Here is a 16,253-nt window from a genome sequence, read left to right on the forward strand (position 1 = left end):
ATGGGTACATATCATCGTGTGGTTATCATGTACATCCTGTCTATTTAATCATCTAGGCTTCACTGGGCATGGGAGGGCCTCAGCCATCTGCCCCTGGGCTGCAGTCAGAACCCCTTGGGCCAGAGGGAGAAGGCTCCTTCCCCAGGGCTGCAGTTAGAAACCTCACACAGCTGCATCACCTTAGTGAGAGCAGATGATGTACTTGAGGGGGGCCTCCAGTCCTGAAGGTCAGTTTCTCTTTAGTCCCCCCTTGCCCCAGAGCCCATCCCCCAGCCCCAGATTCAGATTCATCCATCGTCTCGCACATCAGGCTGGTGCAACATCAGCCTGGAGTGTGGGACCCCAGGAGCCACAGAGAACCTGGCAGTGACCTGGCTGAGCAAGGGCCTCCCCAGGGAGTTGGAGCCAAGAGAAACAATGGGGCCAGCCCCCAACTCCAGGAATCTAAGCCTGAGCCTTGCCCTGGGCCAGTTGAATGGCCACCTCACCTGTATGGTCAGCAACTCTATGGACGACAAGAATGCAACCTTACACCCGGAAAACATCTATCCATCGACGGGTGAGTGCGATCTGCTGGGAAGGGTGAAGAAAATGGGCTAGCAGAGAGTCGGGGAGGGACGAGAATGGGCGGGCTCAGGGAATGTGGTGGGACAGGGGAATAATTTAAGGCACCTGATGTGGTGCAACCGAAAGGTCCCCTGCCTGGCGAATGGCCACACCCTCGTTATAGTCTAACTTGCAACTCCAGAAATTGGACCAATATGTGGAGACTGCTGCATCACCCAGGACATAAATCTGGGACTGGCATGTGGGCACCCCCTTTCCCAGCTTTGAGGAGCCCGGAAGGCTGAATTAGTCATCAGAATCCAAGCAGGGGAGGAGGAGGACTTGAGGATTAAGGACTGAGGATTCCTTAGACCTGGAAAGCTCCTGTTCACCAGACTCAGGCCCTCCCTGGATGGGCTGGAAAAGCTTAGCACATTCAGGCTGATAGATGCCCCTTTTTTGCTGCATGACAGATGTGCCATTTCTGAGATGATTAGCACCTCTGAGTAAGTAAACCAAAGTTCAACCACCCACTGAGCAGTGAGAGCACCTGTGGTCACTACAGCCAGTTACCCACTTCCCCCATCAGCCTAAGGTGTCACCCTGCTAGATAAAGGGACAGTCCAGGGTAGGTTAGGGGGTGGAAGCCCTTACAAAGGAGCCTTGGACCTGGTTTCATACAGTATGAAACCTCCAACTTTCCCTAGCACTACGCAGAGGGAACAATGGGTGGAAAAAAGGAGGATGAGTTCAGCAGCCCCCTCCCACCCTTGTCCCCCTAGGCTCTGCTTGCTTCACGTGGGCCTCCCGTCTGAACAGTCTCCTCCGTGTCATTTCCTCACTCACTCAGCCACTCAGCATTCAACCCTCGCACTAGGACTGAGGGCCTACCACGTGCTGGGGGGGCGTGAGTGAGAAGTAAGCTGAGCCCCTGCCCTCAAGGAGCTTACAGTGCAGGGGGGCGTCACCACATACCAGCTGTGTGACCCTGGAAGAGTCACTTGATGTTTGGAGCCTTTTTGTAAGATGTGCAATAATTGTATCTACTTCATAGGGCTGTTGTCCGATTTCAAAGGGGAATCTATGGAAAGTTATCAACACAGTGTGTGGCATGGATTGTGTCAATAATTATTAGAAAATACTTCAAAGAAGAGGAGGAGTAAATTTCTAAATATAAAGCCACACAGTAAGTGCTGAAGTCGAAGCAAATACAGAGGATATGGTTCAAGCACAAAAAAGAAAGAAAGAAACTGAGTAACTGCTGCAGGAGTTGGGAAAGGCATCACAGAGAAGGGACCACCTGACTTGGGCCTTGAAGGATGAATAGGAGTTTTCTTGTGGGAGTATGAGAAATATACCCCAAACAGAGAGCGCAACGTGTCCTGAGGTCTGGCGACCCCAGATTCTTCCATTCTCTCTCCCTCTTGGGATGTACTTCTCTTCTGGGATTCTGAGAGGAGAAAAGAGATCCAGGTTGAGGGGATGAGCAATGGGACATCCAGCTAGCAGGAGCCTTCACGTTGCCTGTGCAGAGAAGAGACAGAAAGCCTAGCAGAAGAAACTTTAAAGTGACAGTGGCCAGCGTGCAGGGAGACTAGAAAGGAGGAAACCTGTCAGGGCTGTATCAAGGATGTCCACTTGGGATACAGGTCCTGAGCCAGGGTGGTCCCACCTCCTCCCCCTGCCTGCACCAGGCCTGACTGAGGCAGACCTGACACCAGCCTTTGACCCCACATTCATTTCAGAGCAAACGGCTTTGGAGAGGCATCCGTCCCATGGTTCTGATGGTGGGCCTGGGCGCTGGAGTGTGGATCTGGATGAGGAAGAAGATGGAGACTGGGAGAGGTAGGTGCTGGAGAGACGCTGAGAGGAGCAGTGGGATGGGGGGCCTGGAGGACACCCCAGGGAGCAGGGCAGGACTGGGCAGGACAATGGGCAGACAGAGGCTCATGGACCTCTCCTGTGAATCATCCCTGGAAGGCTGGGCTACAGCCTGCTGGGGGTGGGAGCAGAGAACATGCCCAGGAAGGAAGGTGATGTGTGGCAGGGACAGGGCAGGGGTCTGGGACCTGAGCTTACAGCCTGGGGAGCAATAGCTGCCCTCACCCGAGGGCTGATGAGGGGTCACCTCAATTCCACGCAGCCTCATTGGGTGTCTGCTGTGTGCAGGTGGGTCTGCTCTCCTGCCCAAGGGGCCCGGCTCAGCAGCTGCTCCCCAGGCCCTTCCCACAGAAGAATCTGCTGACCTGCACACTGGTGGGGCTGATAGCCACGACTCCCCCTACATGAAGATCAGACTCCTGGGACACCCTGAGGTGGGTCTGAAGGAATCAAATCAGGTTGACCAACATCTACTCAGAGGTCATGAATCCCGGGAAGTCCAGGGTACTCTGCTCCTGTCAGGCTCTGGGTTCAATCCTTACTTTGGATGATATGGTTGCTGTGCCTGGTCACTCACAGGATGCTGGGAGCTGAGGTGAAATGAGAGGAAACCACCGATGAGGAGGACACTTTGGTCATGTGTCCACAATCTCATCAGATGTTGCTGCCACCCAGGGAGGAGGGGTGGCAGAGCAGGAGAGGCAAGAATGTAAATGGACAGGTGTCTGGTAGACCCTGCCATCTACATAGGACCCAAAGGAAGCAAAAGTAGGGGAGACCAGCAGGGCCTGGAGGTGGAGCAGACCCAAGGATCTGAGGAACATCAGGAAATCTCCTTCCCGCAGTCTGTCTCCCTCCTACCTGCCTGAGATGCTGCCATTAATGCCACCTGTTTGGATAAAGGCATTGTTGTCACCACTGATGAGATGTCCCAGTGAAAGCATCTCATGTGGCCACTGTCCATTAGATGGAAATCGGTGCAGTGGTCACAGATGGAATGATTCCACCAAAGGGAAAGAGCTGGAGACAGGACAACTGTAGGAGGAGAGGACACTCAAGGGACTTCCCTAGAAGCAGTAGTTCTCAAACTGAGCTCACATCGGAACCCCCTGGAGAGCATGGTAAAATAAAGTTTGCTGGGCTGACTCCAGACTTTCTGATTCAGCAGGTCTAGGGAGACCCGAGCATTTGCTCAATTCTAACAAGTTCCCAAAGGATGCTGACACTCCTGGTCCCACTCTTTGAGAATTACTGGGCTAAACAGAGATTAGGAGAAGGCAAGTAGCACCGCTGTCTGGACGTCCAGGACTAGCCAGTGGCCGGGGCCTCTCTTCTCCCCTCCTTTCACTTTTCTAAAGAGGGAGCACTCTGGCTCATTATGCCACAGAACATGGGGATCTTAGAAATCCCCTGATATGGTCCAAGCAGTTTAAGGTTGGGAAAGTGGGACCCAGAAGAAACACTGGGGCTTGGGAAGAGAACCATGCAAGCACAGTGCAGAACAGGGGTGTCCTGGTTCCCCGTCCAGTGCTCTGTGCACTATGCCTAATTGCCTTAGTGCCTGCCACCTTGTGACTTCCCGTCTCCACCCCTCTGAGTTATGTCCCCATCTGATTTGGGCCTCAGGGAACTCAGGAAATAGCTCCTTGGGCCCAAACCCCAACTCCCCCTACCAGAGGAGGACAGGAAAGGAGTAATGTGTGACTTTGGGACAGAGAAACAAATCAGGCCACATCTGACCCAGACACTCAGCAGGGCCCTGAAGTCCCCTGCCACCATAGTCCCTGCCCTTGGGGCACTCCCAGTCTGATGGAGAAAATGAATTCTCTTCCAGGACACAGGGAGACAAGCACAGAAGAGAGATAGGGGTGGCAGGAAGGAGCAGATTCCAGAGAAATGGGTGAGAAACCCAGCCCTGATACTGACTTCTTGATTGACCTTACTCCCTGGGTCTCAGTTTCTTCTTCTATAAAGTGAGGATTACAGTAATAACACCTTACATTTATCTGATGCTTTGCAGTTTTTCAAAGCACTTTTGCAATGAGAGCAGTCAAGGTGATTGACAAATTTGTCCAAGAAATATTTACGGAGTGTCTACTGTGTTCCCAGAATTGTTCTGATCTGGGCTGCATGATTCAACAGAACAACAAAAATCCCTGGCCTCCTAGAATATACATTCTAGGTTGTGGGAAGAGAGAATGACAAATAAAATAAGCAAAACATGAAGGGTCAGATGACGATAAGTGCTAAGCAGAAAATAAAGCAGAGAAGAGGGATGGAGGGGTCAGGTGAGATTTTAACAAGCCTGTCAGGGAAAACCTCACCAAGAAGAGATGAAGGAGCGAGCAAAGTGGGGGTCTTGGAGCATGTGGGCGGGATGTGGAGAGAGTTAGCATCCTGGGTCTAGGACAGAGCAAGTGGAAAGATTCTGCAGTGTTCAAGGGAGAGGTCCGCACCCAAGCCGTATTCTGGGGAGTTGTCAGGATGGAGAGCCAGAACTACCTGGTTGAGGACAAGAAGCACATGAAGAGATGTAGCTTGAATAATTCTGTTCCTAATTCTTAGAAACTGACCAAGACCACTCCTAAACTCTTCTTGAATTGTAGAAAGACATGGAGAAGGGCAGCTGCCATTCATACAGCCCTGAGTGTGCTCCAGTAATCCACACTATCTATGAGAAGATCCAGAAAAGCCCAGAACCCCAGGATGACACCAAGACCACGGAGACACTGGGGCAGTGAGGGGCCTTCACAAGATCTCCCCCCCTCACCCTGCACTCCAGGATCTCAAGATCTCCCTCTTTAAGGTGGAGCTGGGACTAGACCCCATGTCTTTCTGACCCATCCCACTGAGACAGCAGAGCAGCAGGAGCTGCTCCCCTGGGTTCCCACCAAAGTTTTCTCCCTTCACAGTGATGGTGCTACTCTAATATCCAAGTACAAGAGGTAAGCCTTTCAGCAGTCAGCCAGATTTCTGACCTGTGACCATCTTAACCCCTTTAGGGAACACCCCTGGTTAGGCGGGACATGCATAAGGATGGTCAGGGGATAGAGATGCTTTCCTGGAATAGGGAGGGTCCTGGTGCCTCTCACAATGATGAGTCTTGGGTGGAGGAACTTCAGGATGTCATAGCCCAGCCCAGTACCCAAGAATAGAGAAAGCAATGGCCTTTGACTATGGACAAGCCAGAGGCTGGCAGATACAAGATTCCGGGTCAACTGTGCCTGGGAGGGGTGGAAAGAGAGGGAAACACTTTTTGAGTTCCACCACCTACCAGGCTTAATCTAAGCACAGTAAATGAACTATCTCAGGATTTTTCAAATTCAAGTGATTCACAGACCCTTTTATTTTTATTACATAATATATCCATGCAGTGTAAAAGTCAAAAGGCAGGTCTTGTTGACATGATAATGTTTCAGCATCTTATTGCTATTGTAAATGGGGTCTTGTTCCCATTAGATCTTCCAACTAGTTGATTAAAATAATGCACAAATAACATATATAAATTTTCCTGTTACTAACTTTCTTTTCTGTTTGTAACAGTTTTTCATTTGATCCCTTTGAATATCTGACTAAATAACCATATTATCAACAAATAATTATAATGTTTGCTTCCTTCTTTCCAATTTTTATGACTCATTTCTTTCTCTTGTCTAATTGCATTGGCTAATACCTCCAAAGCCATGCTAAATAATACTGATAAAAATGTCCTTGTATTGTTCCTCACTTTAATATAAATGCTTCTAGTGTTTCTCCATTAAGCATGATGTTTTTATTAGGTTAAGACATATCCGTTTTGTCGTGTTAGGAAAGCATGTACTTATTCTTATATTATAAAGAGTTATACTGAGAACAAAATGTTAAATTTTATTGTTTCTCGTTTCATCTGTGCAAATTTCATATGCTTGTTCTTTTTCATCTATTAATAAAATATTGAAAGATTTCCTCATATTGAGCTATTTTTGCATTATTGGAATAAATCCCAGTTGATGTATTATTCTTTTAATATGATACTCTTTGATAATATTTTTAATTTGGATTTTTATATCATTATTCATAAATGAAATTCTCCTATATGGATTTTATGCTTTACTTTGTCAGTTTGGTATTTGTGTTAGACTTATTAAAGACAACTTTTATCCTCACTTCTTGCAATAATTCAATAAAAATTTGCTTTGTAGTCCAAAACAGGTTCCATTTAAAGAAAAGAATTCTAATTATCCAGTGTTGATTTAAATTATTTTTATTAAAAATTTACTTAAAGGGGCCGGCCCGGTGGCGCAGCGGTTAAGTTCGCACGTTGCGCTTCTCGGTGGCCCAGGGTTCGCTGGTTCGGATCCCAGGTGCGGACGTGGCACTGCTTGGCAGCCATGCTGTGGTAGGCGTCCCACGTATAAACTACAGGAAGATGGGCACGGATGTTAGCTCAGAGCCAGGCTTCCTCAGCAAAAAGAGGAGGACTGGCAGTAGTTAGCTGAGGGCTAATCTTCCTCCAAAAAAAAAAAAAATTTACTTAAAGATGTATAAACATCAAACGATATGTACATGACTTGTGCTTATAGCATTTATACTATAAACCAAATAAATGTGGATAAAGTAAATAAAAACAAAGCAGTCAAACAGTAAAGCAATGGTCATTCAAACTAATATTCAAACGTACAACTTTAATGTGATGGGTGTTTTTGTCTTGCTGAAATTAAATCGTTAATGTTGGGATTATAGGAAAAAACTGTAGGTTCACATTAGGTTCAGTAATTAATTTATTTTTTTAACTTTAACACAAAGACTGCCAGTTCATATACATTTATTGGACAACACTTGATTAAAGTCTTTGTTTACCAGTTCAAGACAGTCAACTTCATTCTTAACCAAAACTCTGCCAGGTGACAATTGAGAGATCTATAAATTGTTGGATTCACCTGAAAAAAAATTAACATTACAGCATTATGGAAATCTTCACTGAATACATATCTATCTACTTACTACTGAAACCCTAGACCGAAAAATTCTTCTTTGGATGTTTGCTACCATAGCGGGTATTTACTGCATTACCGCGAATGAACTTTGGAAAGTTGTTACTACAAAGACGGAATCTCACACCTCTGCGTGCAGGGCAGATACGCCACTGACCGCTACAGAGCAGGAACTTTGGAGCTTGACGTGCCTGTTTGAGAAGAGCTGTGGGCCAATTAGAGGCCAATTCAGTGAATGATCAAGCCATCAAAGTGGTCAAATCTATCCATTTACCAGAACCTTCTTTCTTTTAACTATGTATAAAGCTTAAAGCAATTCGTACTGGATAGTCTGGTTTAACAGCTTTTGAAGATTTCTGTCTTTTTCATTGACAGGATTCCACTGTTTCCTCCTAAAAGCACCTGAAACAATGTTTGATTTTTCTCTACTCAGCTCCCTGCGAGGAGAAAGAAGAAGTCAGTTCACAAGACAGCCTGAACTGGTGATTCCTGAAAGAGGGTGATGGGGGTTGGGGGGGAGAGGTGAGGAGACTGACAGGCAGAGCTAGGAGGAGACTGAGGGTCAGGGAGGCAATCTGAAGGCAGAACCCTGGAGTCTTTGCTCCCCAGGGTTCTCATAGGCCCTGTTGATCCATTCGATTCACATCATTATAAACTTTATCAATCATTGATAGAAGTACAGATTTTATCAATTTAGCAAATTCAGCACGTTGGTCATTTAGTGATTTGCTTGTTTAGGAAATGGATTCTTCTGTAAACTGTTTTTCAGCAAACCAGTTTTAGATGCATTGACCTTTGGGCAGGTTGATGTGAGCCTTACTGCTTAACGGATAAGAAATTTGGCTTTGGGGCCAGCTGCGTGCATTAAGCCCTCACTCCGCTTACTGGCTGTCTACTCTTGAGCAGGGTCGTGACCTCCCAGAGCCTCAGTCTCCCCATCTGTAAAAGTGGAGTAATCAGGGGCTGGCCAAGCAGCATAGTGGTTAGGTTTGCACACTCTGCTTCAGGGGCCCAGGGTTCACAGGTTCAGACCCCAGGCACAGACATACACACCATTCATCTAGCCATGCTGTGGCAGCGTCCCACATACAAAATGGAGGAAGACTGGCACAGATGTTAGCTCAGCAGCAATCTTCCTCAACAAAAACAGGAAGATTGGCAACAGATGCTAGCTCAGAGCCAATCATTCTCACCAAAAAAAAAAGTGGAGTAATCAAGGGCCTCCCTCCTGGAGTTGTTGGAAGAGTCAATGAGTTAACACACTCACAGCCCTCAGAGTAGCACTCGCGTCACCAGTGTTCAGTACATGTTATTACTGTCATTCTGCCCTCCTTGCCTGATGACCGATCCTCCCAACTGTCTCCTCTACGTGAACCACGCACTGGACAGTCCCCATCAGGACCACCATCTGTGTCGTCATCTGCTCCGCCTATGAAGATGCTTTAACACGAAAGCAAGCAGAGCCCCAAAAATGCCTGTTATAATGTGGTCACTGCAGGATCCAGAACATGCACATGTTAATGTTCAGGTTATCATCAAAATGAAAGCATGAAATATAAACATTCTAACGGAGCACTTGCAGGCCCCTGAGGCTACCCTGCACACAAGTTTGGGAAACACCATTCTAGAAGCAATGGACCCAGACAGGAAAGACAGCAGACAAAAGAGCAAGAGGGGCGGGGTTGGGGGAGGCCCAGGAGCCACAAGGATGTCACGCCACATGGCTGGCCCACGCTGACAGGAGGAGGAGAAAAGGACTGGAATCCCAGAGGGCATTCCTCGAGGAACAGGAATACTCCACTCAGCGGAGACGGTCTCCATGTGGTTTTCACAGAACTGGAGCAGATGGAGCAGACGGGGTTCTCAAACTCTTGTTGCCCAAAGTTCCTGCTCTCTTCCTACACTGCCCAGGCCACTGTGACCAAACAAAGAATACAGCCATTATGTCTAGTTCTCTGACTCTTGTGCTGGGAGTTCAGTGTCCTGATAGAAAACAAAGTCAAAAGGAATCCAAACACACGTTTGCAGAGGCAAAGAGCAAAATAAGTAGAAGACCGCAGTCAAAGATGAAAAAGCGGAAAAGCAAAAAATAAGACCTACACAAATAATTCATCCTCCAAAATAAAGGAAAGGAAGAACAGTTTTCAAAAGACTGACGGAACCAGAGATGAAAGATGAACTAAGATATCAGAATATGATTGGGGGAGGGGCAAAGAAAACAATCAAAGGGAAAAGTAATTCTTTTTGCAGATTTAAAAATGCAGAGACTAGAATCAACAGTACAGGGAACCATATCAATGATGTGGAAGACAGGATAAGAAAATAATATAAAAAATAAGAGGGAAGCAATTAGAGCGAAGAAGAGCAATATGGACTGACAATGGAGATCAAACGTATGGATAACTAGTGTCCTCCAAGAAGAGAGAAGGAATGGAGAGGAAAAACTACCATGACCAACATCATCCGCTTCCTCCCTCAAGCCACCCCTCTTCTCACCAACAGAACCCTGCTTGGTTCAGCTGTCAAGTGAGAGACCGGGTATCAGGGGTGGGGTGGGGGGATTCCCCTGACCTCACGGTGGGCATGTGACCCTGTTCTGGCCAATTATATGTAAGAAAAGTTTATTGGGGGCTCCTGAGAATGACTTCCACCCTGACAAGAGGAAGGAGGCTGAGGAGAAGCTCCCGCTCCACGCTGCCCCTGGCTCCCGCCTCTGAATGTGGCTGTGTGAGAATGTGGTGCTGGAAACTGTTGGAGCCATCTCACACCAGAGGGGAGGTCAGGAGGGAGCAGAGTCTAACCAGGAGCCCTGGCACCCCTGAGAGCTGATCCAAAACCAGCCACAGCTTATCTCTGAGCTTGGAAATCACCAGGGGAGCAGCACAAGTGACGTTACAGATGCGGGAAGGAGCAGCATGTGGACGGGTGAAAGGGAATGCTTTTGGAGTTTGCTGGTTGGTTTGCATCTGCTAAGTTACAGAGCACAGAGAAGGAGGGGCTGGAGAATAAGTTGGACACGGTCATGGAAATTAGGTTTGCACTTCTTGTTCAAGATGTTCATGAACAAGGTAGACGCATGTGTTTCCTCCCCTTCCGCAGAACGTTAAAACCATACTAAATCTATTTTGATTGCGTATAAATCACAGCATCAACGAGAGACAGGAATAACTAATCGGCAGACCTGAGATGCCTGGAGTTTCAGAGCGAGAAGGAAGAGGGCAGCCTAGCAGGGCAGAGCCAGACCCCAGACCAATGACGTCAGCATCTCTGGGCTAGTGCCCAGAAACAGTATTTTTTCAATGGCCCCTTTGAGCCCAATGTGCAGCCACGTTTGAGAACCACTGACCTGGGATACACACAGAGGGGCACAGAAGGGGATGGAGATGTACGCCCAGAGGAACCCACAGGGGTTTTGAACTCACAGGCCCAGGTAGGATGGAGGGTGGGGTGAGAATGGGGCTGAAACACGGAGAATACTAGGAGGTCTGTGCATGGAATAGTCAACCTCCAACCCTCTGTCCAGCTCCAGGTGTGGACCGTCATGGAGCCAGGCATTTCATTCTCAGACATCAACAAAGGAGAGCTCTTACAAAACCAAAACCAAAGCCAAGAAACTCTGAATACGCTGTCTGGAGAGAACTCGGGCAGCTTGTGTGGGCACAGGAGCCTCAGGAAAGCCCACCCCATTCTGACATTTAGGGGTTCCCCAGCGTAAAAGCCAGCTCCCTGTCCTCACCCTAAATTGGAGCCTGATGCCCACAGAGCTGCTTGGCTCATTTATAAATGTAAGAGAAAAGCCAAGGACATGAAAACCAGCCCCTGCACCTGAGCCCCAGCTGTGAGGCTGCCCCTGAGCCAGCCCAACATCTGCATCACTTGTGTGGTCGGTAACCATGTGGACCAGAACACTGCCACCAACAGCACTGGGGAAGTCTATTGATCAAGAAAGTGCCCAGCAGGGTGAGTGTGCCCAACTCCTGAGACACTCCTTTCCCAGGAGATTGGGGGTGGGGTAGGTTGGTGCTCACCACCCCCAGGAAATGTGATATCCAACATCTCCAGCCATTGGGACAGTACCAGGTGAGATGAATCAGAGACAGTAAAGGCTGGCATGTGACCCAGGAAACTATGGGGGATGGGTGGAATCGGGGCTTTTAGGAAGAGCAAAGAACAGCTAAGCCAGGCACTGATGTTTCTCTCTGCTCTGCCCTAAATCCATCTTGAAGGGCCCTTGAGTGGACAAGGAATCATCTCTGTAACAAGTGACCTCAAGACAGAAACTTGAAGATAAACAAAGGCAGGTTTTGACTCAATATTAGAGGAGAGTTCTGTACTCAGAGTCATCCAAACATGCAATAGATGCTTTGGGACACAATGAGGTCCCTGTCACTGGTGGAATGTAACCACAGGCAAAGTCACCTGGTGGGTTGTTAGAAAGCGGAGGATGGAACAGGACTCCACAGTGAGTTCGCTTCCAACATGGACATTCTTAGATTCTAGGAAACTCTCTGCAGCAAAAGCACATAGGATTATTCGAAACCCCAACGTCCCAGTTTCCCAGAACCACCAGGTGGAGTGGAGGGCCTGCATTAAGCCAGCCCACTGCAGGGAGCGCGGCCAGTCCCAGGACCCATCACCCGGAAGCCGCTCACTCTGCTCCGTTTCTGACCCGTTGGGGGCTACAGCTCTGTTCCCCCCATTACTGTGGACGGTGCTGGCAAAAGGCCTCTCTCCTCGGGCTCCTTGGGAAGCCAGGAGTTCAGCTCACAGGAAGGGTTTCCAGCAGAAGGGAAGAGAGAGGTGCCTGAGCAGCCAGACAACTGCATTGGGGCCTTCTGTCTTTTCTTGTGCTTTGTCAAGTTTTCTAAATCACAAGTGGCTACTTTCTATATTCTGCCAAGTTTTAAAACATATTTGTTGGCATGAAAATGCGTTATTTTTTAAGGTTTGAAGGAATCTACCTGTAATAGCATGTGGCTCTCATGCCCTTAAGGAGAAAATGCTTAAATAAGTTTTACAATATTTTCTGTGTTGATTTTTTGAGCTTTATACACACATGGTAGATCAATTTTAGCAATTCATATCATTCTAGAAATTATCTATTTCATTAAGATTTTTAAATGGAATAGATGCTTATTACTTATTACACAATCTTAGTTTTTTCTAGCTGTTATTCTGGTTCTGATGTTGTAAATATAAGAGGATCTCACTGAAAGACTAAGTGATAAATTAGGTGAAGATTCTGGCCCTGAGAGCTGTGGAATCCCATTACTCAGTTCACAGCTTTTCTTTCTGGGTCTGTTTGCTAAAGCGGTTTGGTGGTTCAGCTGGTGGTGTGTGGTGTGTTGAGGGCATGCCCTCTCCCTCCACTCCCTCCACTACAGCTGGGAAATGAGAGAGATACATGTGGGTATTTCTTTGGTTTTTCTGGTTTTGGGAGATTAGATAAAACATCACACCCCTGGATCACAGGAAAGGTACAGACATTCAAAATCAGAGAACCAGGCAAGACTTAATCTCACAAATGAACATAACCAAAGAAAATATGTCAATCCGGGGAGCATTAATGAGAAATGGAGCATAAAGAGAGGTGAGCAACAGAGAAAAATGCAGTTCTGTCAGGCGGACAGGAGAATCCCATGCCCCAGGCAGATAAATCCCACCATGGAGATGAACAGCTCAGACTAGAAATCCATTGGCATCCACACCAGCAGCACCTACTCACCTGTCCTGACTCAGGGCTCCCCAGGCAGCCCAGTGACACCTTCGTTTCTCACGTGGCCTGTCTTTGGGAGAGGGCACACTACTCAGGCTAACAGGACCATCCAGCCCAGTTAGCAAGTGTGCCTCTTACTACAAATTGATAAGTCAGCATTCTGGTTGTGCCTATCAGTGTCTTTTGACATTTTTAGCAAGATTTTGCATCTCCAAGGCAAATCACACAGGGCAATGGATGAAATGGAGCTTCTGGGCTCAGGCTCAGAGTCCATGTGTCAGACTTTGGACCTTGGTGAGCACACCAAAGTAATTCCAACCTGTGGGGTCTCGTGATTCAATCATTCTTTCACTCAACCAACATTTCCTGCACTGCCTGCTGAGCACACACTGAGAACCGTCTTGGAAGACAAACTCTCAGTCTCCATGCCGTGTACATTCCCATTTGAATTTAATGAAGCCTCTGTGTAGACCAAAGGTTTCAGTTCTCAACCCAGATCATACATCCGAATCAACTATTGGGTTTTTAAAATACAGATGATCCCCAGTTTGGGGATAGGGTTCAAGCTTCTGTTCTTAAAATCTCTCCAGTTGACCTGATGAACAGCCAGGGTTGTCAGCTGGGTCAGAGGGAGTGTCCATTTGAATCAATTAGCCTAAAATTTTCACTTTGCCTGTACTGTCTAGACAGATCCAGAGATATCTGGGGTTATTTCAATAAGATTCTGAAGGCATCAATTCCACACAAAAGAAAGCGAAAATAAGCATAAATACTTTAACGACTTCCTAAGATGATAAGCTTCCTGTTGGCACATATGTGGCATTATCTGCCTGAAACACAGCTCTGCTGAGGTCACTGCCCTGCTCAAAAATTGTAACAGATAATCTTTTTCTGATAAGTGCTATAGAGAATCTGATGATACAGAAAAAGAGACGGGTTCCGGAACATAACCACTGTTAACTTCTTGATGTATCAGTTTTAGACTCCTTTTATGCTGACATAAACATAGGTTTGTATATATTTATAATACAGGATAATACTATACACACTGTCCCATAACTCTTTTAATATTCCAGGGGCAATTTCCAATCTAAATATGTAAAGATGCAATGTATCCTTCTTATTACGTCTATAGTACTCCACCATGTGGATAGACTACCTTATTTAACCAGTGTACAGCTGTCAAGAGTGGGGGCTTTAGAATCCAACTCCAAAATATAACCCCAGCTCTGCCACTTCCTGGTTATGTGACCTGGAGCAAGTTCATTAATGTATCAGTGTTGCAGTTTCCTCGGAAGAATAATGGGATTTGCATAATAGGATTTGCAGTTTACACTTTGAAGTCTCACTTCCCAAGGTCTTTAAACTACAGCCCAGATTAAACGCCCCCTGACTCACAGCCTTTGGAAGAACAATGAGGAAAAATAGAGCTTGGAGGAGGGAAGATGGCGCCTGGAGGAGTTTGCAGCTTTAAATAGGGAGGTCAGGGGAGACCCTATCAAGAAGATAACGTTTGTACAAAGACCTGAAGGAGGTCAGGAAATGAGACAGGCAGACAGCTGGGGCAAGAGAATTCTAGGCAGAGCAAAGGCCCTGAGGCAGGAGCATGCATGCTGCATTGAAGGAAGGACAAAAAGCCCAGTGTCCTAGAGTGAATTAAGGGAGGAGGGGAGCATGAGAGATCAGGTCAGATGGTACAGGACCTTGCAGACAAAGGGGTCCCATAGGAAGTTCTGAGCTAAGGAGTAATGTGACACAACTTAGGTTTTGAAAAGATCACTCTGGATGACTGTTTTTTTGAGGAAGATTGGCCCTGAGCTAACATCTGTGCCCATCTTCCTCCATCTTATTGACAAATAAAAATGGCAAGCAATAGGATATATTGGAGTATGTGAGGAAGCCATTTGGTATAAAGCTAATTCGGCCTGACTTTGTTTTTCCAAAAGGGCATGACTGTGGCCATTGAGCATGCATTGTATATCTGCTTAGACATTTTGAGGTAAAGGTGCAACTTCCCTCCCCCTCCCAACATCGGCATCTCCTTAAAGATTAAACATCTTTCTTTAGGCTGGGAACTGATTGCAGCACTCATCTGTGACCACCCAGCTCGAGGCAACAGACCTGCCAGCCTGCGGGGTTCACTGAGACAGCAGGCCTATCTGCTGTTTCCATCAATCGCTGTGCTAACAGAGCAGCCTCGTGACTATTGTAAAAGGGACATTTCAATCATATGTGAAACATACTCTTTGAGGGTATATAACCACCCTGTATACCCCACTTCTTTGGAGTGCTCTGTTCCTTTGTGGAAAGACTCTCCCAGGTTATAATCCTCAGATTTAAGCTCAGAATAAACTCACCAAAATTTTCATTTATAGATTGGTTATGGATTATTTTTGTTGACATTATACATGGGACGCTTGCCACAGCATGGCTTGATCCTGTGCATAGGTCTGCACCCAGGATCTGGGCAGGTGCACCCAGGGCTGCCAAAGCAGAGCATGCAAACTTAACTGCTACACCACCGGGGAGGCCTCTGGATGAAATTTGGAAAACATACATTAAATGGTTAAGACAAAACTAAGGACACTGAGGCTACTGTAATAATCCAGGTGAGAAATGATGGTCCTGGGAACAGGGGGTTGGTGAGAGGTATTGTGTTGAATATATTAAAATAAATATTTGAATATATATATTGAATGAAAAGATACCAGTATCTGCTGATAGAGTGTGGGGTATGAGGAAAAGAATGAAGTCAAATACGACACCAAGGTTTTGTGGCCAGAACAAATTGTTGGATTGAGGTGACATTTCTGGGATGGGAAACTGTATGGGCAGCATATTTGGGGAGTTTTAAGTTAGACGTGTCAAGCTGGAGACGCCTGTTACACATGCGAGTGGAGATGGCCAGTAAACAGTTGGAAATATATAATGTGGAGTCCAGGGGAGGGATCACATCTTTGAGTCCCTTTTGCCACATAAGGTCATAAAGTCACAGGTTCAGGGGATTAGTGTGTGGCCATAACATCCCATCAGCTGCGTGTTGCTGTGAGGGTGAAAGTTACGTCACTGGTATTTCAAATACCAGCAGGGTCACCATGGTGGGCAAGTTTCAGTGGGTTTTCCAGACTAAGACAGAC

The 16,253-nt window shown here is 46.8% G+C and overlaps 1 protein-coding gene across 2 annotated transcripts in view; it reads left to right on the plus strand.

Annotated features, from left to right (window-relative positions):
- LOC139081749 (CD48 antigen-like) overlaps positions 1-6,375 on the plus strand; it is a 91,496-nt gene extending 85,121 nt beyond the window's left edge. For both annotated transcript variants that reach the window (XM_070608543.1, XM_070608542.1), the window contains exons 3-6: positions 260-559; positions 2,292-2,391; positions 2,716-2,861; positions 5,034-6,375. In XM_070608543.1, coding sequence (XP_070464644.1) covers positions 260-559; positions 2,292-2,391; positions 2,716-2,791 — 476 coding nt within the window. In that variant the 3' untranslated portion in view covers positions 2,792-2,861; positions 5,034-6,375. The remainder of the gene's footprint in view (positions 1-259; positions 560-2,291; positions 2,392-2,715; positions 2,862-5,033) is intronic.
- Positions 6,376-16,253: the final 9,878 nt, after the last annotated feature.

This window comes from Equus przewalskii, unplaced genomic scaffold (assembly GCF_037783145.1).
Source record: "Equus przewalskii isolate Varuska unplaced genomic scaffold, EquPr2 ChrUn-9, whole genome shotgun sequence".
NCBI lineage: Eukaryota > Metazoa > Chordata > Mammalia > Perissodactyla > Equidae > Equus > Equus przewalskii.